General features: G+C 36.2%; 2 protein-coding genes across 5 annotated transcripts in view; one reads left to right on the forward strand and one right to left on the reverse strand.

Moving 5' to 3' along the window:
- The window catches only part of LOC149565343 (uncharacterized), a 204,844-nt gene that overhangs the window by 163,941 nt on the left and 14,898 nt on the right, over nt 1–26,005 (forward strand). The window lies entirely within an intron of this gene.
- On the reverse strand, nt 13,633–15,724 carry LOC149565344 (uncharacterized). The gene is made up of 4 exons (XM_089823344.1): nt 15,574–15,724; nt 15,038–15,435; nt 14,484–14,883; nt 13,633–14,365 (listed from the first exon to the last, which is right to left on the reverse strand). The coding sequence occupies exons 1-4, from the start codon at nt 15,722–15,724 to the stop codon at nt 13,740–13,742; spliced, it is 1,575 nt and encodes a 524-aa protein (XP_089679470.1). The 3' UTR covers nt 13,633–13,739.

Below are 26,005 nucleotides of genomic sequence, written 5' to 3' on the forward strand. Positions count from 1 at the left end.
AAATTGAAATTGTTGTTTCATGATTGCTTGATTGGATATTGAGTCACATATTAGGATACCCTTACACTGAAGATTTGCATTGCCGAGGACAAGCAATTTGAGGAAGGGTGGATTGTAATGTCCCTATATTTATAAGATTTAATAATATAATAAACTAATAATAGAATAAAAAATAATAAATTATAAGTCACCTTGAAGAGTTTGATCCCATCGAAGGAAGTCACCCCCAGTATCTATGGTGTTCCAAAAATTCACAAAAGTGGCATTCCTCTTAGGCCCATTGCGGATACCATAGGCTCGCCAAATTACCCTCTTGCTACTTATCTTGCCAAGCTTATCTCTCCCCTAGTTGGCAAATCTGTCACAGTGGTCAAGGACTTGACCCACTTTGTTAATTTCATCAATGATGTTCATTTGGAGGACAGTGACATCTTAGTGAGTTTTGATGTGGTCAATCTCTTCACGAAGGTCCCTATCCCTGACTCAGTTGATATTGTCAAGAGTAAATTTGGTGTTGAGATTGCCAATTTGGTGGAGTTTCGCTTAAGGTCCACATGTTTTTCCTTTTAGGGGGTTATCTATGAGCAGCTTGATGGAGTGGCCATGGGATCCCCTCTCTCCCTTGTCATCGCTAACCTTTACATGGAACATTTTGAAGAGTTCGCCATTCGATCGTTCCTCCTGAAACCTAAGTGGTGTAAACTTTATGTAGATGACACCAATGTGTGTTGGCCTCATGGGCTCGCCAAATTGGAAGAGTTTCACCAACACATCAATAGCATTACGCCCTACATTTCCTTCACCAAGGAGCTTGAGTATGATGGTTGTTTGCCTTTTCTTGCTATTCTTTTCATTAAGAAACCGGAGGGCTCCACTGGTCGATGTGTGTTTCGAAAGGCAACTCATACAAACTTGTACATTCACTCTTTTCCTCACAACATCATTCTAACCAAATATTTGGCATTCTCAAGACCCTTGCATTGAGAGCCTTTAGAATTTGTGATGATGATCACTTAGACCTTGACCTCAACCATCTCCACCAGGTCTTCAGGTTGAATGGTTATTCACCTAAACAAATTTCTAGGGCTCTAAACCAAGCCATATCCTTCCATTGCTCCAGCTTTAATCCCATGCCTCCCCTTGCTTGTTCACAATGCATCCTTCCCTTTTCGGGAAGGAATCTCCCTAAAAAACTCCAAGATCCTCTCTAAAGAGGGTCTGCGTGTCTCTTTTAAAAACACATATAAAGTAATCAATTATATATATATATATTCTAATTCTCTTTCATTGTTCTTATTTCATCTAATGCTCTTTTTCCTTAGTTTTGTTCCACTTTGCTATTATATCATTTTTTCTTATATATATATATATATATATATATATATATGTATGTATGTATGTATGTATGTATGTATGTATGTATGTATGTAGATAAAGCAATCAATTGTATAGTATGTATAATAGATATTTATTATAATATCAATTATATATAATATATAACTGATTACTTTATATGTGAATATATACACATATAAAGTAATCAAATATATTATAATTATATACAATATATAATAGATATAATATATATCCATTATATATCCTATATAAATAATTGATTGCATTATATATATATATGTTTGAAATCTATGTTAAATAATATATTATAGATATTTAGTATATAGGTTATATACTACGTTACCGGTTCGGGTTCGGTTCCAAGTTTGAAGTTCGAGAACCTTTTTGTAAGTTTGTCAAAATTTTGGAAAGGGGTTTGGGCTTGTTAGTACAAAACGTATAAAAATTATAAAAAATATATGTATATATGCATATTTTGGAAGCGTGAGTTAAAATTAGAATGTAGCATAGTAGCATAAACACATTTAAATAACAAAAAGACTATAAACTTGTAATCATAGTGATCTTACCATCATATAGTCATAGTGCCCATACCATCATATAGTTCAACATCAAAGATTCAAAACACTAAAATTCAATCGTAGCATCAAGTTTAAGTATCATAGTTTCACGTTCATTGTTCAACTAATGGAATAAAAATCTATTAATACTCTAAGTTCTTCAATCTTTATCTTCTTCTACTTCTTCATTTTCTTCTTCTCTTGCATTAGATGACTCAGCAATAGAGCTAAGGCCAATGGGATCAGCAGCAGCAACAATGTTGTTGGCATCAAATCCTTCAAAAAATGACAATGAGAGGCCACCAAAAGCATTTCATAACAACCATTTAGGGCTGTGGACGCCAGCAACTTAATAAATTTTGAAAAAAAAAAACACTTTATTGCCATCCATGGGGCCCACAAAGCATGTGGTTCGAACTTGGTTCAACTTTTTTGGCTTGGTTCACCTAGGTTCAAACTTCTCAAACCAGACTGAACTTGGTTCAAACCAAATCGAACTTGGTTCAAACTAGATCTAACCATCAGCCAAAAATTGGAACCTTACTCGAATTGGACTACAAACCAGACCCAAACTTCGAACTAGTTCAAACTTCTGCAGATCCGGTGGGTCTAGGGATGAACCATGGTAACTTAGGTTATATATGATTGACTTTTAATATATTTTATACAATAGATATATTGTATATCTTTGCATATTTATATTATTTAAATATGTATATATTATATTTGTCATATAGGGTTTTGAGCTATAGACTTAATATGAAATTTGATGCTTTCATTTTGATTTTGTGCATCAAATTTTTTAATTAGTTTATTTTGGTTTTTGGGTTTTATTTTTAATTCGTTTACTTTATTTTTTTATCATTTATTATTTTAAATTTGTGTTAGTCTTAGCCTCTCTCTTATTTTGGGTTGGCTTTTTTCCTCAATTTTTATTATTTTTTATGCTGTATTATTCATTTGCTCTTCTCTTTTTCTTTTTGTTTCACCTTGGTTGGTCTCAATGTTTCACCTTTGTTATTCTTGTGGATTTTTGTGGTGCTTTTGATTTTCTTTGATTTGTTATTTAACTTGGCTTGCTTGTTCTCTCTCTCTCTTCTTCTTTTCTTCATTACCTAGTAGCTTTTTCTTGCATTTCATGTTATTTTTTCTTCCGTTGTTTCCCTTTAATTCTCCTAAGTTGTGCCTATATGCATCTGTTACTATTCATCCTGATGATGGATCATGGAGTGTGATATGAAATGTTGATGTTAAAAACACACACAATCAAATCCAGAAATCTTTGTTAGCAATTATGAGGGATTGTAGAAATTTGATATCTCATGTTAATTTTAAGTATCACTAACAGAGTAAACTATTATATCAGAATGTAACAACTAAATTATCCTTACTTGATATCTTTGTACTATAGAAGGAATGATTCAAACCTGTGTCTTTATATTTCAGATAATGCAATCTTCAGATCTGACTGCTGTCCAGTAATCTTCAGAATATTCACCAATTGAGTATCAGCAATGTAACTTTTGTAATCTATAAAGAGGAGAAGTAGATTGCTGGGACTTGTATGCCTTAGATTGATATAGTTCCCAACGATCTCTTGACATATTTATATAATCATGAGAAGTCACATCTCTGTAGAGACATGACTCTATGTGACCAAAGGTCACGTAAGGTCATGCCTCTACATAGGCATGACTAACTAAACATAAACTTAACCAATCACTGCCTAACATAACCAATGGCAGTCAACGGCAATTTAATTAGTAATTGGAGGCAGATACAAAAACCCCAATAATTTCAATGCATAAGCCCGATATGAATGAAGTATGTTTTTGTGAATATCTAAATGCATATGTATATATATGTATATATATCTATATATAAACATATATATATGTATAGGTATATATATGTATATATTTTTCGCTGAAGAATATACAGAATTCATTAAATCATATTTGCATGTATATAATATTGCTTCAACTAATGCTATACATCAACACTCTCTCTTAGCAAGGGTGAAGTAATAAAACTCCTTAATAGTCACCAAAGTACAAAAACTGTACTTAACACATTATCTGACTTTAACGCTTTGAAATAGTGATTTGTCAAATAATTTAAATCACCATGCTATGAACACTATCATAACATATATTATGATCTCTAATTGTCCGAAACAATATCTAGAGTAATCATAATGCATTTGTTATCAATGACCTCTAATTGTCTGAAACAATATCTAGAGTTTTCATGATAACAGGCCTATTATTTGTAAAATCATCACCTCACAAATGATTACCTTCTGAATATATGTCTATGAAAGATCGTCACCTTTCATTACATATCTGATGCAACTAAACAACAATAGAAGCATAAACTCATATAAATTGAAAATTTAAATTCAATATCCAATATTACAATTTGATCATACCAAGTTTTCCTTTGAAGTGTTCCAACTTCACTTTAGCAAGAGGCTTAGTAAAGATATTTGTTGTTTGCTCATTAGTACTGACGTACTCTAGTTGAATGACTCCTCGATCCACCATATCTCTAACTTAGTGATAAGGAATTTCAATATGCTTGGAATGATTGTGGAAGACTAGATTAGTTGAGAGCTTGATACAATTCTGATTGTTGCAATGAGTCACAGTGGGCTTCAAAGGTCTTTTGAACAAATCAACTAGCAATTTTCGCAGCCATACAACTTCTCCCGCTCCCAAAGAAGAGGCAACGTATTTTGCTTCCGTAGAACTTAATGCAACTATAGACTATTTTTTGCCAAACCAAGAAACCATTCTAGATCCAAGACTGAAGCAACATCCAGAAGTACTCTTACGTTCAGTAGGGCTGCCTGCCCAATCAGAATTAGAATATCCATGAAGGTTGATGTTTACTTGATCCTATTTGTCCCCCATGCCAATACTGCCTTTTAGATAGCTCAAGATGTATTTAGCTGCATGTAGATGTATCTTCTTCGGTGCACACATAAATTGGCTTAAGGTGTTAGTTGCATAACATATGTCAAGACGAGTATTCACTAAATACATTAAGGATCCAATAATTTGCTTGCAATAAGTAGGATCTGTAGATTCAGATTTGATCATTTCATCCTTTAGTTGTATGGATTGACTTCCATAGGAGTGGTAGCTAGTTTACATTCCATCATCCCAAATTTTGTTAAAATATCAACATTATATTTTTCTTGACTCAGAAAAATGTAGTTACCCTTTTGCCAAACTTCCAATCCTAGGAAGTAGTGTAGAAGACCTAAATCTTTCATATCAAACTCTGTTGGTAGTTCTTGTTCGCATTTTTTTATGAGATGTTCTTCACTTGTTATCAACAAATCATCAACATATAACAAAAGAATAATCATATCATCACCATCTATCTTGAAGTATAAGTTAGGATCAGCTTCATTTTTAGAGTATCCTAACTTTGTTAGATAGTTGTCTATTCTTTCATACCATGCTTTGGGATCCTGTTTGAGACCATATAGTGCTTTCTTTAACTTACATACGTGAGTTTTACTGTCATGAGTGTAGAACCCTTCTGGTTGCTCGATATAAACTTCTTCTTGAATTTTACCATTTAAGAATGTTGTTTTAACATCCATTTGATGAACTTTCCATCCTTTGGATGTTGCGATAGCCAAGATAATTCTAACTGAAGTGTATCTAGCAACTGGAGCAGATGTTTCTTCATAATTGATACCTTCTTTTTGTGAGAAACCTCATGCAACAAATCTAGCTTTGTACTTTTCAATGCTGTCATCCAACGCATGCTTAATTTTAAATAATCACTTAGAAGAAACAATTGATTTTTTCTTAGGTCTGGGTAAAACATCCCATACATCATTTTTTAGTATGGAATTATATTCTTCAATCATTGCATCTTTCCAAGGTTGGCTTGATAGTGTTTCTTTAACATTTGAAGGTTCTGTTTTTATAATTTCAGTTAATAATGCAACATAGCATGATTGGTTTCTTGTTCTTTTACTTTCTCGAATCACTTCATTAGGTTTAACATGATTCTCTTCTATCATTTTCCTAGCCCAAAGTGGCCTCTTTTTGTTGTTAACATTTTCAGAATCTTCATGATTTAATGTAGTGGTAGAAGATGGTTCAATATCATTCTCCCTCTCAATTTTTGTCTTGTGATTATTTATCTATTTTAGGAACAAGCTTTGTAAATGATTCATTACTGTTTTTAAAAATATTGAAGGCAGTATCTTCTTCAAATTTTACATCTTTACTAATCTCAATTGTTCTTTGACCTCGAATAAAAACCCTGTAACCTTTGGTTGTTTCACTGTATCCAATGAGTATCTCCTTCTTTTTGGATGGTTATAGGTTTGTTCTTTTCTCTTTAGGAATATGAATATAAACCGGACACCCAAATATTCTTAGGTGACTTAGATCTAGTTTAATACCTGTAAATACTTCTTCAGGAGTGGTGCTCTCTAATACTGAGTGTGGACATCTATTTTGAATGTAGACTGCAATGTTAGATGCTTTAGCCCAGAAGGAAGTATGCAGGTTTTGATCGTGTTTCATTGCTCTGGCTGATTCAACAATTGATCTATTTTTATGTTCTGCAACTCCATTTTGTTTAGGATTATATGGTACATAAAACTCCCTCTTAATCCCAACAGTAATGTAGAAGTTTTTGAAAATTTTGGAGATGTACTCACCTCCATTGTCTAACCTTAGTATTTTTATCTTCTGTCCAGACTGGTTTTCAACTAGAGCTTTGAATTCCTTGAATTTTGATAATACTTCAGCTGATTCCTTTTGTTTTAGGAAGTAGATCCAAGTTCTTCTAGAATAGTCATCAATAAAAATTACATAAAAGAGACACCCATTTAGTGAAGGTATAGACATAGGACCACAAAGGTCAGTGTGGATCAGTTCAAGAATGGATTTTGATTTGTGAACACTTTTAGGAAATGATTGCTTTGTGTTTTTGCCTAGGGCACATCCTTTGCAAATGCTGAAGTGATCAGTTTTGAGACTAGGTAAACCTTTTACAATTTTTCCTATAGATGATAATGCACGATAGTAAAGATGACCTAGCCTCCTATGCCAAATTCCGGTAGAATTTGAGGTTTCATGACTTAGGGCTAAGTTTTGATTATTACAAAGTTTATATAGACTTCCTTCTCTAAATCCAATAGAAATAGCTTCCTTGATATTAGAATTCTTTGGCCAAGATAGAACTTTGTCCTTTTGAATAATGACTCTGAATCCTTGATCAAGAAGACCAGAAATAGAGACCAAATTCATTTTTATACCAGGTACATATAAAACATTTTTGAGTTGAAGAGTAATTCTTGAATTTAGATGAATTGAGCATGAGCCAATACCTTTGATAGGATGAGTAAAATTATCTCCAATAGTGACTTCTTCTGAGGAGTATTATGGGAAGTTTTCAAATTTGTCTCTAAAACCTGTTATATGCCGAAATGGTCCACTGTCTATAATCCAAGTGTTCTTGTTTGAGTTTAATTCACTTGAAAGAGCTAAATAAAATGCATAGTTTTCTTTTTCCTCTTTCTCTACATCCTTTCCTTTGATTTCTGCTAGGGCTTCTTGAATTCTCTTCCGTTCAGGGTAGAAGTTATGAGAGTGACCAATTTTATCACATTTGAAACATCTTACTTTGGACCAATCATGTTTCTTATATGATTTGTTAGTTTCCCTTTTATTATGTTTGAATTTTCTTTTCTTGTTTGAATTTGCATAAAGAGCTTGAATGTCTCCCTCTTGATTTATACTTAGTCCTCTTGAGACTAATCTTGATTTTTCTTGTGTGCATTCATTTTTTAGTAATTCAAATTTAGGAAGCTCAAGTTGGGATCTTAGACCTCAAATAAATGTTTCCCTAGATAGAGGAAGTCCTCTTAATGCTATCATGCTAAGTTCTTTGTTATCAACTCGATTTTCCATTGTTGCAAGTTGATCTTTAATTCAGAAATTCTTAGAAAATAGGATGTAATAGATTCTCCATTATTCATCTTTATGTATAGTAGATCTTGTTTTAGGGTTAGCAGTCTACTAAATTGTTGATTTCAAATGTGTCTTTGATAGTAGAGAACATCTCAAATGCAGTCTTAAGACTGGATATAGAAGAAAGAATATGATCTTTCATGGAATCAATTATAATTTTCATTGCCTTCTTACTGTGTCTTTTCCATGTTGTTTTATCTGGATCATTTTAAGGCATGGATTTGTTTGTTTCTATGTACTCCTCTAATTCCATTTCTCTTAATATTATCCTGACTCAATTTTTCCGTGATGAAAAATTCAATGCTCCCTCAAGTCTATCCTCTAACCTTACATGATTCACCATTTTGATTCAAGGATATAATTTAAATTTTATAAATTTGAGACTTTAGATTTAGTTCTAAATAATAAAGTTTCTTATTAGAATGGCTCTGATACCATGTTAATTTTAACGATCACTGACAGAGTAAACTATTATTAGAATATAACAACTGAATTATCCTTACTTGATATCTTTGTACTATAGAAGGAATGATTCAAACCTGTGTCTTTATGTTTTAGATAATGCAATCTTCAAATCCAACTGCTGTCCAGTAAATCTTCAGAATATTCACCAATGGATTATCAACAATGTAACTGTTGTAATCTGTAGAGAGGAGAAGTAGATTACTGGGACTTGTATGCCTTAGATTGATATAGTTCCCAATGATCTCTTGACATATTTATATAATCATGAGAAGTCATGTCTCCGTAGAGACACGACTCTATGTGACCAAAGGTCATGTAGGGTCATGCCTCTACGTAGGCATGACTAACTAAACATAAACTTAACCAATCATTGCCTAACATAACCAATGGCAATTGGCGGTAGTTTAATTAGTAATCGGTGATAGATACAAAAGCCCCGATAACTCCAATGCATAAGCCCAATATGAATGAAGTCTGCTTTTGTGAATATCTGAACACACCCACTCACACACACACACACACACACATATAGGCATATATATATATATATATATATATATATATATATATATATATATATATATATATATATATATATATATATATATATATATATATATTGATTGTTCACTGAGGAATATACATAATTCATTAAATCATATTTGCATGTATATAATATTGCTTCAACTGAAGCTATATATCAACATCTCAGAATATAATTTATTAAATATTATGTATAATAAGAAAATTAGTAACATATAATATATATTGATCAATATAATCATATCATCCATTATATATGATTATAAAGTAATTAAAATAAACGAATGATAAATGGAAAAAACAAACTCGAGTATTATTATATTTAGTTCGATAAAACTAATTATTAATAAAATTACGTACAATAAATAATAACTATATAAATTAGAGATATTATTACAATATAAATATATTATTAAACATCAATTTAATAACAAAATATATAAATAAACAATAAATATGTTCACCATGCAGTAATAATAAGAATAGAAGTCAAAAAATTTAGCTAAATAATATCATTAAGAGAAATTAGTTGGTAATAATAACTAGGTCAACTAACAATGAGCTAGTTTCCTAACGAGAACATATATCTTGCTGCGAAAGTGGTCTCCATGGTCGCACGAGTTGGTTGAATGAAATATCTTATATTGAGGTGAGTCAAAATAATGACTTTGATGATCCAATGAAATACACAAAATAAGAAATCCTGAAATGTTAAAATGATACTTCATTCACTACGTGACACAACCACCTAAAATAAATAATAATAAAAAATGATCATGACCAGCTTAAGCAAAGTAATGGAATAATGCAATTGTGTCCTATCAATTGTGTCATTTAGATATAACTGATTATTTCATATATATATGAAGAGCAAGTTCAATCAAAGGGGCATTGATCACTTATAGATTTCATATACTTAACCAGAAAATGGGATAAGATGTCAATCAAGGAAGAGAAAATTATTTTTGATATCAAAATCAGACATTAATATTATAACTCAGAACTACAGCAGAATCACAGGACCAAATTTCCAATGCTGTCCCAGTCAGCATTCACTCTACGTGCACTCAGCATAGGGTCAAGGTCAAAGTGTTCTGTATGAGATAACCAAGGAATACAATACAATCATCATTCCTATTGGTAGTTCAAACATATTAATTCTGAGTGCAATATATTGAACAATACAGTTGATGACAATATATTATTGAATAATCCCTGATCTAATCATCACAGTCAACAGGTATACAGTATTGGATAAACTTTGATCCAATATCAAAGTCGATTGCAGCATGATATAATTTCTGCCAATATCAAAGTCAATGGCAACATTAAATCCCAATCAGCATTTGGAGTATCCGGTCAGGAAGGAATATGATACTCAATCCTCTTTTAAAAAAATTAATAGCCTTTAGTCAGAAAATTAATATATTGAACAATACAGTCGATGACAATATATTATTGAATAGTCCCTCGTCTAAACATCACAGACATCGGGTATATAATATTGCATAGATTATGATCCAATATCACAGCCGATTGCAGCATTATATAATTTCTGACCCAATATCAAAGTCGATGGCAATATTAAATCCCATTCAGCATTTGGAGTATCGGGTCAGGAATACTCAACCTCTTTTTAAAAATTAATAGTCTTTAGACAGAAAGTCATTGAATAAGACAAGGGGCATTCGTTCAAAGATAGAAACAAAAACACCAATCAGAAGCATTATAAGTAGAGCCAATCATTACATCAGAAGAAGCATCAAATTGTATTGAGGTAGAATACTAAGAAGTCAAAACAACTAATAATATTTGCATCAGGTCTGCAATATACCTAGTGTCAGCAGCCATTGAATAAATATCATAATTTTCTTCAAAGATGAAAGTACATATCAATCAGTATTATGAAAGCCATCAGACCTTAATAAAATCTTTCTTACAATCCATACTCAGCAAATCATAATGAGCAAGGAAAGCCATCAACAGAGATATAAGTTGGACAATGCAAACTTAGGGATATTGCAAATCGAATAAGGAGGGGACATTACAGATTACGACCTAATCAAGAATATTGAAAGATGACTGGTTATTAACTGTAAGTTTTTATTATGGACAACAATTGTGTAGTTACTGTTTGGGTTATGAAGAGGCACAAATTATAATAACAGAAGGTCAGCAATTTGGTGAGAAAGCACTGTGTATGTATGGAGGCAATGCATAGTAAAATCTAATCGATATCTGTAATGAAAGGATGAATTTAGCAAAGATCAAGGCAATTCTAGTTGATAATTATGTTTTCATGAATTAGTGCGATGAATAAAGGACGTGACTATGCATATGCATGAATTATGTCTCTTACAATGTGACTATTCTTTCCAAACTCAATGTACAAGAAGGCAGTTCCAATCCCTCATTCTATAATCATATTGGAACCTTGTATCTCTTATATATCTAGATTCGGATCTTTTCATTTGAGCAATTGCCTTATTTGACATAATTGTTTGCACAATCCTATAGAGGTATCATAGACAACACCATATGTTGATCACTGCCCTTAATAATTTGTATTCTGATTGCCTAGGCATATAAAGGAGTATTTCACATTGTTTGCCAATATAGAAAAGTCAGCCAGCATAAATGGATTATGGCAAGTGGTTGGCCAGAAATATAATACCTATTTTTCATGATGCAAAGGGCAATTGGACCTTTAGAGTGGTGATGATTTTCTGTTCTTGGATGAATTAATTTTTTGGCCTCTGATCGTCCCTTTGTAGAAAATGTGAAGTCCTAAGGGTAAGAGAATTTTCTTAGGGCATCCAAATTTTCTGCATGGTGAGGCATGACACAATTTCTTAGAATAGAATTGTTTTCAAAAGTGGAATACTTTTTATTAAATTGTCAAAACCTGAACCATGACTGTAATGTCCCCATCTTTTTCACATCATGATGACCAAGTTTCTCAATTTTGTGAAGCCTTTGAGAGACAAAATTGCAAATAGCATATCAAAAAGTTTATTGGCTACAAACACTGATATGAAAGTTAAGCAATCAAACATATTTGGTCATGTAAGTAGCATTTAGAAGGTGAGGTGCATGTACGCACCCTTGGTCAATTCTCTCTGCCATAGTGGGGTGCTGTCATGTCCCCATTTTGGAGGCAATTTGATTTAATTAATTTAATTAATTAGGTTATCCAAAATAATGAATATTTTATGAGGATGACTAATTAATTATTTTAATTAAATAAATAAGTGGTATTAAGTTAATTATTTATAAAGTTATCAAATAAATAAATATTAAAAGGTAACTTTATATTTAATTAATTTAATAAAGTGACTTGAATTATAAAATATTTTATAAAGTCACTTAATAGATAAAATAAAATAATGTTCTAGAAGCTTCTGGAGAAAGTGGAGAAAAAAAAGAATAAATAGGCACCCCGGGCTTCATTCTAATCATCCAAATTTGTTGTTGATGGTTGTGGAGCCTAGGGTTTCCGCAGTTGTCTTTGGCCATTGGGAACGAAAACTCTCAATTGGTATGCAATTTTGAGGGTGTGAAATATCACTTGAATTATTGCAGCTGGGAGAAAGTTACTTTAGACTTTCTATTGGAGCTTCATTGGTGACACTTAGCGGCCTTTGGCCAAGTTCTTGTATGGTTTGATTCGGAGCATTGCTGGAGACAATTTGTAATCGAAATCTTAATTCTTGGAGGTTGATTTGCATTGTGCATACTCAGATTCAGATTCCAGTCCATCTAGATTCTCATGGCAGTGTATTGAGTCCAACGATTTCATACATTGAAGCCCTTATGTGCATCGATTCTCTTCTTTCATTGGGGTACACCATTTTGTGGAAGCCTTGTGTTGGTCTGAGAGTGCATTTGGAGGCATTTCGGTACCCCTGTTATCAGATTTCAGTCTCAGTTGCTGCAGACAAGGATACCACGTTTTTGTTCATAGAGGTTCCTAGAGCCATCGACTTCATGCTCTAAAAGTGGCGCTTGGTTCACAAAGAAGTGGAGATCATTTTAGGTGCTTGTGTTGGCACTTGGAGGCAGCCAATAATTTATTAAAAATTATCTTCTCCAAACAGGGGCGGCAGCTAGAGAGGCACGACTTGGGCACTTGAGGAGGTTATTTCCTATTCAATGGTATTGCAATTCATCTATTCTCTAAGGCGACTTCATATACCAGGTGTGATGTGTATTTTCATAGTTGCCTTTCACTATAGAGTGCTGTTGTAAGTTCTAGTATAACGAGACTCGGACTCGGCTCGGACTCGGCAAGGGTAACTTGACTTGTGACCCGGCTCTGACTCGTGACCCGGCTCGGCGGTGACTCGACAAAGTGAAAATACCTCAAAATTTTGAGATTTTTTAGGATTTAAAGAACATTCCATGCACCCATTATTGAATAAAGCATAAAGACACAATAACATCATTAAGTAGAAGATAATTTGATCATAATGCACATGCCACATACTTAAAGTTAAAAACTTAAAACTTAAAAGTCAAACATCGATTACATATGTACAATACTACAAACTACAAAGTTACAAACTTACAAAGGTAAATTGCTAAAAGTAAATACTATTTTACTAGTAATTAAAGTCAAACTAAGATAAATCCATGCAAACCATCAAAATGTATATGTATTATCATTTATGCATTATGAAGTCCAACACATCAAGATTCAATAGTCATCATCAAATTCAAATGTTCCAAATGCTGATCATATATTAAGTTACTGTTAAACTGTTAAACAAAAAGTTAAAACAAGACTATAAGTCTACAGCTATGGCTCCTAGTCGGAGTCCTCATCATCATCCTCATCCTCATCGTCATCTTCATCCTCATCCCCAACCTCAGCCTCAACCTCAGGCTCAGGCTCAGTATAATCTACAAAATGCCTCTTAGTAAGGCGTCTAAGGTAGGTCCTAGATGTCTCAGTAGCCATAGCATCAGCTCGTGAGGTGCCTCTAGGATCAACTGTACTCTCTGCCTCTGGCTCTGCCAATCTCTGTGAGCTGCCACTAGGAACAACTGGAGCTCTCTGGTCCTCTGCTGCCATAGCCACAGCCTCAGCCTGGCCCTCTCTATCTGCCTGGTCAAGCCATTGTAGGTCCTCATCATCAAAGACAAGATCAGTAGCCTTAGTGATCCAATCAGACTCTGGATCAACCTCCTCTAGAGTAATCGGAGAGGTGTCACTATCCAAAATCTCCCTGATCCTAATGCGCAGGTTGTAGTGCACAAAGACTAGACTATTCATTTTTTGCACAGACAACCTGTTACGCCTCTTCGAGTGGATGTGCTCGAACATGCTCCAGTTGCGCTCACATCCAGAAGCGCTACTTGGCTGGCTCAAAATGCGGATGGCGATTTGCTGAAGGTTTTTGGTTGAAGGCCCAAACATTTGCCACCATCTATCTGAATTTTGAAAAAAGGAAAACAAAAAAATATTAGTCTCGTTTCAAAATTTGAGCTTTAAGTTTAAAGCTAGAAATTTATAAACTAGATTGTATAAGGCTTAAGCTGCAATCTTTACCTGGCTGCAATTTTGTACGACCTTCTTTGCAAATTTGACTTGAAAAAATGGGCCCTAATGCATTATTATAGGCATCCATCTCAAGCAATATATCTGTGGGATTAGGAGACATCTTCGATACCACTGTGTATAGGCCACTAAGAACCTCCTCATCTGCCTTGAAATCATCAAGGAAACGGTATGCCGGATTGAGGTAATAGGATGCTGCATGGATGGGCTTATGAAGCTGATTTTGCCATCTCCTATCAATTATGCCCCAAATAGGGCCATAGTTTTCCTCAACTCCTACATATTTGGCCTTAATAGTCTCCTTAACCCTATCCATGCCCTCATAAATATAGCCCATAGAGGGCTTCTCGCCATCAGCAACTCGTAGGAGGGCTACAAGGGGCTCGGTGATCTACAAAACAATTAAACAAAAAAACAATTTAGTGAATGATGAAACTTTGCAAAGTTGCACAATGAATATAAATAAAAAATATGTATGAGACAAATTAATTTATAAAATTTTAAGACTTAAGCTTTTAAAATTTAAAATTTAAATTTTAAATTACCTCCATAATCTTCGAACATGGCTCCCAAAAATCATCATCATCATAAATGCATTTTGTTGCATCTATCCCTGCAGGGCTGCTCGCAAAGGAGGAACTCCATTCTGGACCAACAAACATGCACCTCAACTCTAACCTTGAACTCAACAAGGATTTTAGTGTGATAAAGTTAGAGGCAAATCTTGTGATACTAGGATGAGCCAACTCCTTTCCCTTCGTGTATTTCCTCATAGTGTTGAGGACCAAGGCATGATTATAGATGAACTTACAAAGATTTTTGGCCTTGGTAACACATGATTTCACCCATACAAGCTTGCCAATATCCTCTAACATGAGGTCGATGCAATGGGCCGCACATGGAGTCCAAAAGATTTTTGGGTGTCTCTCCATCAATAGTTTTCCTGCAGCAATTTTAAATTAGTTAGTAAACAATGAAAATTTTTGATGTATTAAAAAACTTTTAATTTTCAAAATTTAATGAAAAGCTAAAACAAATTTTTTAGAAGTAGAACTTAGAAAGTTAGAAGTTCAAATTTTACCTGCAGCAACATAATTAGCTGCATTATCTGTCACCACTTGGACAATATTGTCTTCCCCCACCTCCCTTATGACCTCCTCAATAGTCTCACATAAGAATTTTGCATTTTTCACACATGAGGAAGCATCTATGGACCTCAAAAACATTGTCATGTCCCCTTCACAGTGCTAAATAGATGGGCATAATTTAATCTATCTCCACATCCGGATAGATTAAATATTATTTGGCAGGATGTTTACCAGTCACAACAGGAGTTTAAAACGACTTCACTCAGAACTTTATTAAAGTGAGAGGAAAATTAAGTCATTTTAATATTATAAGCTATACACTTTATAAAATGTCTTAAAGTCACTACAGGACGAAAAAGGGAGTTTTATCCCACATTCTTTACTCCTTGTGGTTTCCCTCCCTTCGAGGCTATAAAAAGAGCTTGCATTGGGATTCTAAAACAGAATGAATCTATGTTATAAAATAATCCAAAGGTTGCTTGATGTGACTTGGTAATTTCTTAGGGACGAAAACCCTTGAGAAATTTGAGAGAGGAGCTGGACGCCAAACCTAGCTCACTCAGTTGGTTTCATAAGTTAAGTTGGAAGCTATTATTTCCTAGAAAATCTTTCCAGCAAAGCGTTGATGGAATGCAGAGGAGGGTCGATTACTTATAGGTCAGAACATAGTTTTGTGTGAACTCTCTTTAAGACCAGTTTATTGTTTTGGTAAGTGTGTTGTTAGCAAGGTGAAATCGCAGCTGGTTGGTAAAGTATTTCCTAAGCGGAACAGCTAGCTAACGTGAGGAAGGCATAGACAGTAGCGGCAGGTAGTGATTGGCTTATATCCATCAAGTACGAGGCCATAGACCAGGCGTTGGGTGTTGGAAATGCAGATAGCAGTACATTGGAGGTATTTTGCTGGCAACCGAGCTCCATTCTCTGACTCCAGTCGTGAGTAAGACAGGTGCAAGCAACGTCCCAACTATACAGGCCGTGGTTAGCAGTTTTTATATGAAGTCGGGCTGTGACAGTCGCATTTTCCTGGAACCATTAATAGGTACGAATATGACAACTGGGAGTGACATGGGCTCCAATATATCTCATGGTGTATCATATTCACTTGCTGAGACTATATTCTTCACGGAAGGTCTAAAAAAAAAAAACACCATACAGATGCCATTCATTAAATTTGAACATGTGCTTGTGTGAGAGTGGTTCCATTTAAGACTGTGACAGTAGCACCTTCAAAACGTTTGTGAACTGTTTGACGAAATTCCTACTACAGTATACTTGGCACAGAAATTGAGCACAAATTTATGAACAGTTTGCTACAGTGGTATCAGAGCCCCAGACCTTGCCAGCCTGTGGGAAAATCTTTGTTGCAGGTTTATGAATGAGTAAATGGCAGTATACATTTCGTCATCTTCAGCCGGAAAAGACAGAGTATTCAGAACACCTGGTTGTGGAAGATAGTTATTCAGTTGATGAGGATATAAGCTTTGGGCCAGAAGTACAGGTTGAACAAACTACTAGAGTTGAACAGGTTCAAGAACAAGCGCCGGTTTCTCTAATGGCACGAAATGATGAAGCAATGGATAGGGAAGTAATGGAAACCATGCGGGCTATTAGAGAAGGACAGAATAACATTGCTGCAGCATTACAGCAGCTCACAGGTGCCATGCAGAAGTTAGCTCCTATAAATAGGAGAGCACCCAGCCACCATAGTGGAGGTGGTAGTATAGCAGGAACTCCCCGAGTAGTAAGAACTCCTACTCAGAATACTGATAGACCCTTGATGCCTGTTTTTGTGGGGAATAATGCAGAGGAAGAAGTGGCTCAACCTGCAACTCCTGTTTTGTTACCTGATAATATTATAGCTGTGTTTGATGAGTGGGATTTACTTCCTGATCCAGTCAAACAAAATTTGACTTTTAATCAATATATGAACCAGAAGAGGGAAGCGGAGAGACCACAACATGACAGGAGGCCCAGGATGCAAAACAGGGATCTTAAACATGCTATGAATAAATTAACACTTCCCATTTTTGATGGCAGCAATAAAACTACAGCCAGGGCCTGGATTCATAAGTTGGACACATACCTAACACTCAAGCCCATGACTGAAACAGAAGCTATTAGATTCGCCACTATGCATCTTGAAGGGGCAGCCTATGATTGGTGGCACCATGGACTTGTTACACAGGATCACGGACTCATCACTTCATATGAGGTCTTCAGCTCAAAACTGATTACCCGTTTTGATAGAAAAGATATTGAGGTTTACTATCGGGACTTGGCCCAATTACGGCAGAGCGGGACTTTGGATCACTTTATAGATGAGTTTCAGCGAATATCAGTGATGGTACCAGATATGTCTGAGCAACGCAAGGTGATGTTATTTACTGAAGGATTACATGACAGATTTAGAGGTTTAGTCAAAGTCCTAAAACCAAACACCTTGGATGACGCCATTAAGATTGCTCATGATTTGGACACACCTACCTCAATGTCACAGCCTCCTAAGAAATCCTATAAAGGGTCCACTTCTTTTAAGGGGAATAAAAAACAGCAAAAAGCCAACACACCCAGATTGGATTTTGAGACATGCAATGAATTGAGGAGGAAGAAGTTATGTTTCACTTGCAGGGAGCCTTGGACTCTTGATCACAGATGCTTGGGTAAAGGCAAAATCCACTATGTTGAGGTTCATTCCGAGGAGGAGGAAGAGGTGGAAGAGCCACGGGAAGAAGATAACAGTGTGGACAGCGAAGAAGAGGAGGAAGTTGAAGGGCAGCCTGGAAAAGATAAGAAAAAACAAACTCTTACAAAGCAGCCAACAGAGCAACCTCCTGTTTTAGCCACCCTTTCGAGTGATCCAGCATGTCATGCTTTCAGGGTGAAAGGTGTTGTTAGAGGCCAGCGTATTATTTGTCTTTTAGATACAGGAGCCTCGCATAATTTTATCAGCACACAGATGGTATCTAGGAGGGATTTACAGACAGTGGCCATACCAGAGTTTGATGTTAAGGTAGCTGGTGGAGAAGTTTTGAGATGCACAGAGAAGGTAGCCGGACTTCAGATTCAGTTTGATGGTTATCTTCTAGAGTCTGATTTCTATGTGGTTGACCTGGATGGACTGGATGCTATTTTGGGAAGACAATGGTTGAGTACTCTCCGTCGGTATACATTTGATCATGAGACTATGTAGTTGGAGTTTTTACAGGATGATAGACTGGTGATTCTTAGAGCTATATCTGATAGTAGTCCCAGGGTGATTTCAGCTCACAGGATGGAGGCTATTTTAAGACACGATGATATAGAGTGGGCTACTCAGTGTTTTATCTCATCCAAGGGGACACAGGATTCAGGACAGCAATATCACTGCGACATTCAAACAGTTATAAATAAGCACAGGAGGGTGTTCAAGGATATTCCTCCTGGGATTCCTCCAGATAGGGGATTTGAGCATATTATTGAGCTCGAGGAGGGAGCTAAACCTGTTATTACTACGCCTTATCGTCATCCTAGGCATTACAAAGAGGAAATAGAGAAGACGATAAAGGACCTTTTGGATATGGGGCATATTAGACCCAGCTCTAGTCCCTTTGCATCTTCGGTAGTGCTGGTTAAGAAGGACAGCACCCTTCGGATGTGCATAGACTACCGTGCATTGAACAAGAGGACTATTAAGAACAGGTACCCGATTCCTCGCATTGATGAGCTGTTAGACGAGCTTCATGGGGCAGTTTACTTTTCCAAGATAGATCTTCGTTCAGGGTACCATCAGATAAGGGTCCGAAAAGAAGATGTGCATAAGACGGCTTTTAGATGCCATTACGGACATTATGAGTTCTTGGTGATGCCATTTGGACTCAGTAATGCACCAGCCACTTTCCAATCTTGCATGAATCATATTTTTAAGAAACAACTAAGGAAGTGTGTTTTAGTATTCTTTGATGACATATTGATTTACAGTAGAACTTGGGAGGAACACTTACAGCATATGGATGAGGTTCTTGGTCTCTTAGAGGAAAACTTCCTATTCGCAAAAGAATCTTAGTGCGAATTTGGGCTGACTGAAATTCTTTACTTGGGTCATGTGATTGGAGCTGATGGAGTTAAGGTGCACCAGGAGAAGATCAGAGCGATTTTGGATTGGCCACCACCGAATGATGTATCGGAGTTACGCGGTTTTCTTGGTCTGTGTTCCTATTATCGGCGTTTTGCCAAGGGTTTTTCACAGGTAGCCGCACCCCTCACTGATTTGACACGAAAAGGGGCTTTTTCTTGGACAGGGGACGCCATGGTAGCATTTGATAAGTTGAAACAGGTAATGAGTTCATGCCCAGTGCTAGCACTTCCAGATTTGATGCCTTTTGTTTTAGAGTGCGATGCATCGGGAAGTGGAATAGGGGCTGTTTTGATGCAGGATCGTCACCCTATTGCTTTTGAGAGCAGAAAACTGTGAGGCAGTGAGGTATTATATTCCACATATGATAAGGAGATGCTGGCCATAATGCATGCACTAGCAAAATTCAAGCAGTACTTGGTGGGGAGTAAATTTATAGTCAAAACCGATCATAACAGCCTACGTTACTTCCTTGAACAGAAAGAATTGAATGAAAGACAGCAGAAATGGGTCAACAAGATACAAGCGTATGATTTTGACATTGAATATGTCAAGGGGAAAACTAATATTGTTGCTGATGCTCTTTCTCGTAGACCACCAGTGCTGGATTGTTACATCACTTCTGAGATTTCAGCGGATTGGAGGTCACAACTACTAGTGGAGTATTCCAAAAATGCACACGCTTGTCAGATTATGGATGGCATACTTCAGGATGAGAGGTACAAGGTGCTGAACGATATTATTTACTATAAGAATAGAGTTTACCTAGTACCTGATTCTAAATTAAAGGAGGATATTATGCGCATCTTTCATGATGCACCCACAGCAGGGCACCCAGGATTTTTCAAAACCTACAGGCAAATCAAAGAGAGATTCTCCTGGAAGGGGCTCAAGGGTGATATTCTTCAGCATGTTAGAGAGTGCCAGACTTGTCAGCAGAACAAGTCAGAACAGGGATTTCCTGCAGGATTACTTCAGCCTCTTCCCATTCCAGCCCAGAGATGGGAAAGCATTTCTATGGATTTCATCACCAAGTTGCCAAGGGTCCAAGGCAGGGATTGCATCTTCGTAGTGGTGGACAGGTTGACCAAATACGCACATTTTTTTGCGATATCAACAGATTGGTCAGCTTCTCAGGTGGCTGATTTGTTTTTCCGAGAGATTTTTAGACTCCATGGATTACCCAAAACCATTGTGAGTGACAAGGACAGTAGATTTCTCAACACCTTTTGGCAGGAGATTTTTAGATTGACTGGTACCGAATTGACTCCGAGCACAAGTTATCATCCACAGACTGATGGCCAGACCGAGATAGTGAACAAGTGGGTGGAAGGTTACTTGAGGAACTACATTGTAGGACAACAGAGAGCGTGGGTCAAGTGGCTGTATTTGGGGGAATACTGTTATAACTCCACTTATCATATGTCTATTCGGATGACCCCTTTCCGTGCTCTCTATGGTTATGAGCCTCTCTCTTTCATTGATTTGGCATTATCAGACAGCAGAGCACCATTAGCTAGAGATTGGATTGAGGAGCAGCAGGACATCCTCCGAGCTCTCAGAGATAATATTCAGCAGGCGCAGAATCAGCAAAAATGGTACGCTGACCGGCATCGCACCGAAAGGAATTTCGAGGTTGGGGATAGAGTTTTCCTACGACTACAGCCTTACAGACAGAGCTCTTTGAAGAAGAGTGGGTCCGAGAAACTTAAGCCCAGATTTTATGGAAGCCCAGATTTTATGGACCATACACTATCACCAGGAGAGTAGGAGAAGTCGCTTATGAGCTGGAGCTGCCAGGTGACAGCCGGATTCACAATGTTTTTCATGTCTCGTGCCTCAAGAAAGCTGTGGGTCAGCAAATTGTGCCTTCTGAGATTTTGCCCCCGCTTGATGAAGAGGGTAAGCTTATTCTAGTGCCGGAAGAAGTGATTGAAACCAGAGAGAGGAAGTTGCGCAACCGAATCATCAGGGAATATTTGATCCGTTGGAAAGACTTGCCTTATGAAGACGCCACATGGGAAGGCGAGTCTATATTACAGCATCCATCATTGAGATTGCTTGAGGGCAAGCAATCCCAGGAAGGGAGGATTGTCATGTCCCCTTCACAGTGCTAAATAAATGGGCATAATTTAATCTATCTCCACATCCAGATAGATTAAATATTATTTGGTAGGATGTTTACCAGTCACAACAGGAGTTTAAAACGACTTCACTCAGAACTTTATTAAAGTGAGAGGAAAATTAAGTCATTTTAATAGTATAAGCTATACACTTTATAAAATGTCTTAAAGTCACTACAGGATGAAAAAGGGAGTTTTATCCCACATTCTTTACTCCTTGTGGTTTCCCTCACTTCGAGGCTATAAAAAGAGCTTGCATTGGGATTCTAAAACAGAATGAATCTATGTTATAAAATAATCCAAAGGTTGCTTGATGTGACTTGGTAATTTCTTAGGGACGAAAACCCTTGAGAAATTTGAGAGAGGAGCTGGACGCCAAACCTAGCTCACTCAGTTGGTTTCATAAGTTAAGTTGGAAGCTATTATTTCCTAGAAAATCTTCCCAGCAAAGCGTTGATGGAATGTAGAGGAGGGTCGATTACTTACAGGTCAGAACATAGTTTTGTGTGAACTCTCTTTAAGACCAGTTTATTGTTTTGGTAAGTGTGCTGTTAGCAAGGTGAAATCGCAGCTGGTTGGTGAAGTATTTCCTAAGCGGAACAACTAGCTAATGTGAGGAAGGCATAGACAGTAGCGGCAGGCAGTGATTGGCTTATATCCATCAAGTACGGGGCCATAGACCAGGCGTTGGGTGTTGGAAATGCAGATAGCAGTACATTGGAGGTATTTTGCTGGCAACCGAGCTCCATTCTCTGACTCCAGTCGTGAGTAAGACAGGTGCAAGCAACGTCCCAACTATACAAGCCGCGGTTAGCAGTTTTTATATGAAATCGGGCTGTGACAGTCGCATTTTCCTGGAACCATTAATAGGTACAAATATGACAACTGGGAGTGACATGGGCTCCAATATATCTCATGGTGTATCATATTCACTTGCTGAGACTATATTCTTCACGGAAGGTCTAAAAAAAAAAACACCATACAGATGCCATTCATTAAATTTGAACGTGTGCTTGTGTGAGAGTGGTTCCATTTAAGACTGTGACAGTAGCACCTTCAGAACGTTTGTGAACTGTTTGACGAAATTCCTACTACAGTATACTTGGCACAGAAATTGAGCACAAATTTATGAACAGTTTGTTACAAACATGGTGGATCCTGAAAGTGAAAATTAAACAAAATAATTATCATTCAAGAATCAAGAATCAATACTCAATAAAACAAAATTTTCGTTATTCAATAATAGTATACATTAAATTTTAGACTTCAAGAAGTAGAGCATGATGAATTACCTCCGCTAGAAACAAGAAAATTTAGGAGGGTTCTGGACCTCCTATCTGTCCATCCATCTGTCATGATGGTACACCCCTTTTGGCTCCAAATCTTTTTGTGGTCCTCCAACTCAAGTTTCATCTCCTCAACCATATCTAGCAAGAGGGGGCCACTCAAATCATCTTCAGTGGGGGCTTTGAACCCCGCACCACAAATGGAAACTGCATCAATCATCCCCTGCCAATAAGGAGTCCTATTACATTTATAAAAACATTTTAATTAACATATTTCAAATTTTCAACATTAAGTTAAAAGTATAAAATTGAATATAAATTTTAAAACTTAAAACGTAAAACAATCAAATATAAATGAAGTTGAAAACTTGAAGTACCTGGCTGCTATAAATGGAATGTCACAGAAAAACCAAAACTTGCAAATTGCTCTTATTCCAGCTTCATGTATCTCCCTATTCTAGCGCATGCTCTCAAGTGAGGGTTGCGCACCAAGAGTGGTACCGGTACAAAAAAGTTGTCCAACTTACTAGATTTTCTGACTCTAGGACGAAGAAGAGCAGCACTACTAGAAGGGGCAGCAGCAATAGCATCATTAGAAGTGCAAAGAATAGATGTAGAAGAAGCACGAGCAACAGAAGCACTAGGACGATAGGGGGGACGAGAAGAACCTTCTCCAACACAGCCTACTGACTTAGAAACATTTGCAAATGAGCGTGGAAGGGAACTAGAACCAATCAAAGCTAACTCTTCTAATTTTTATTTTTTTAATTCTTTTTCTTGTTCATATTTTTCCAAAGCTACATAACAAAAACGTTGAGCCTCAACAGATGCAGCTCCACAAGGCTCAATATCATGACCACGTAAGCCAGCAATATGGTATTTTAATCTATTTATCCCCCCACTATTAATGGTTTTGCAAAATAGGCATTTTGTTTAAGTTCTCTTTCTACCCAGAAATTCTATGGTGAACTTCCAACACTCATCTTTTTTGTTGCCTTTAGAGAGCTTGGGTTTTTTACCTCCAGAAGCCATTATGACTTAATTAAGGAACAATGTAAAGGTTGCTGCAATAAGACATTTTAGACCAAATATTACCATTTCAGCATTGCATTTTATGAAGATCTAAAGTAAAAAAAAAAACTCATAAACAAACAAAAAAAATTCATGCAAAAAACCCATAAGCATAGACAAAAAAATCATCAAAATCTAAACAATCAAGTCTTACCTCTTTCAAATGCTTTGGGAAGTGTTGAAAAGAGCTCCTATAAACTCCTTGATGATCTAAATGCAAGCTCCAATGTCACAAATGCAAGCTTTTCTCCTCCTCCTTTCAGCTGGTTGCAAAACAAGAAACCTCTATTTCTCTTCTACCTCTCTCTTTCTTCTTTTCACTATAGACTGTTATGGGAGCCCTTTTAGGGTTATATGAGTGAGATATGTAAAAAAGTATAAAAAAACATGCAAAAAATTATATTTTTATGGCCTGGTTTCTTGCCCGTCGCGGCCGAGTCAAGAAGGCCGGGTCACGCGAGTCACTTGGTGACTCGTGAGTCACGCGAGTCACTCCTCGTGACTCGTCGCTCGTGAGTCACGAGTCATTGTGACTCGGCGAGGTCAGCGCGGCTCGCTGACTCGCTTGACTCACGTGACTCGCCGCGAGTCACGTTACCCTGGTTGTAATTAACATTTCATATCAGACCTATCATTCATTGTTGCATTTCTCACAATGGTATCAGCAATCCATGGCTTTAGTTATGCATGCGATTAGCGTACTGCTGTAGAGGAGTATTGAAGATAGATACTTAGTATTGCATCAGTTTTCATTGGCAGCTGTAGGTGCATATTACTTTACCAGCCATCATCATATTTTGATATCTTGTAAATGCCAAGAGTCTTGGCTAACTTAGTATGAATATTGTATTGGATACTCATTCTCAATCAAGGAGATACAATTGCTGGTCATTAATAGTTGTCTTTGAGCGTTAATATATCATTTCTTATTAACTAGTTAGTTTGCATACCAACTGTTTGTTAAAATACCAGTTGGCTGTAGGTGATCATTTTCATGATTAGAACTCATATATGCATTCACTATTGCCAAAATTAGTTGCATATTTATGTTAGGTCATTGTTTAAATTATTTTGTAAGCATTCTCTTTGAGGCAAATCCAAACAAGAACCACTGCAACAGTCTGAAAAGTTATATCAGTCAGATGACCCCTGCTTGCAAAGTATTTGACGAAATGTCAAACAACTGAAGTATAAAGATTTTTTGTGATTGAAGCAGTTATAACCTGTTGGGGTTATTATAGGTGTAATTCTAAACAGCGACTGTCTTATTGTTGACAATTCACATAGAAAAAAGAGATGTAATATATATTGTGACCACTCATCGATCTATTATTGTTGATGCACCGTCAATAAGAAAGATTGAAGATGGAGATTAATGAAGTTTGACTAAATATGTAGAATGACAGTCAAAGGTACCTATAATATCAATGATGTGGGATAAATATTGATAGATGGTGATTGTATTATGGAACATTGAGTGTGCATGTTGCTGATCAACCAAGGTTGGTGGGGGAATGGCGGATGGGGGGTTGGGGGCTATATTGTATATACTATACTTATGTACTTAAAATGCTAGTTACGAAAAGATGTATATGACTATTAAGATGTAAAATTGAAACTGCCAAATACCAAATAGTAAGTACTTGAACATTGAACAATTAGCATGGAAATTTTCAATATCAAACTATTAATTAGAAATTAGAATACTCAAAACTAAATAAAATATTAAATTGTTAGATCAACAAATAGAAGATTTCTATTAGATGATATAAAAAATATTTGATCATAAAGATGACCACAATGAGTTGCATGACAGCAAAACAAGTACAAAATC

This window comes from Cupressus sempervirens, chromosome 3, assembly GCF_028749045.1.
Source record: "Cupressus sempervirens isolate cs-2001-9-10 chromosome 3, ASM2874904v1, whole genome shotgun sequence".
Lineage (NCBI taxonomy): Eukaryota > Viridiplantae > Streptophyta > Pinopsida > Cupressales > Cupressaceae > Cupressus > Cupressus sempervirens.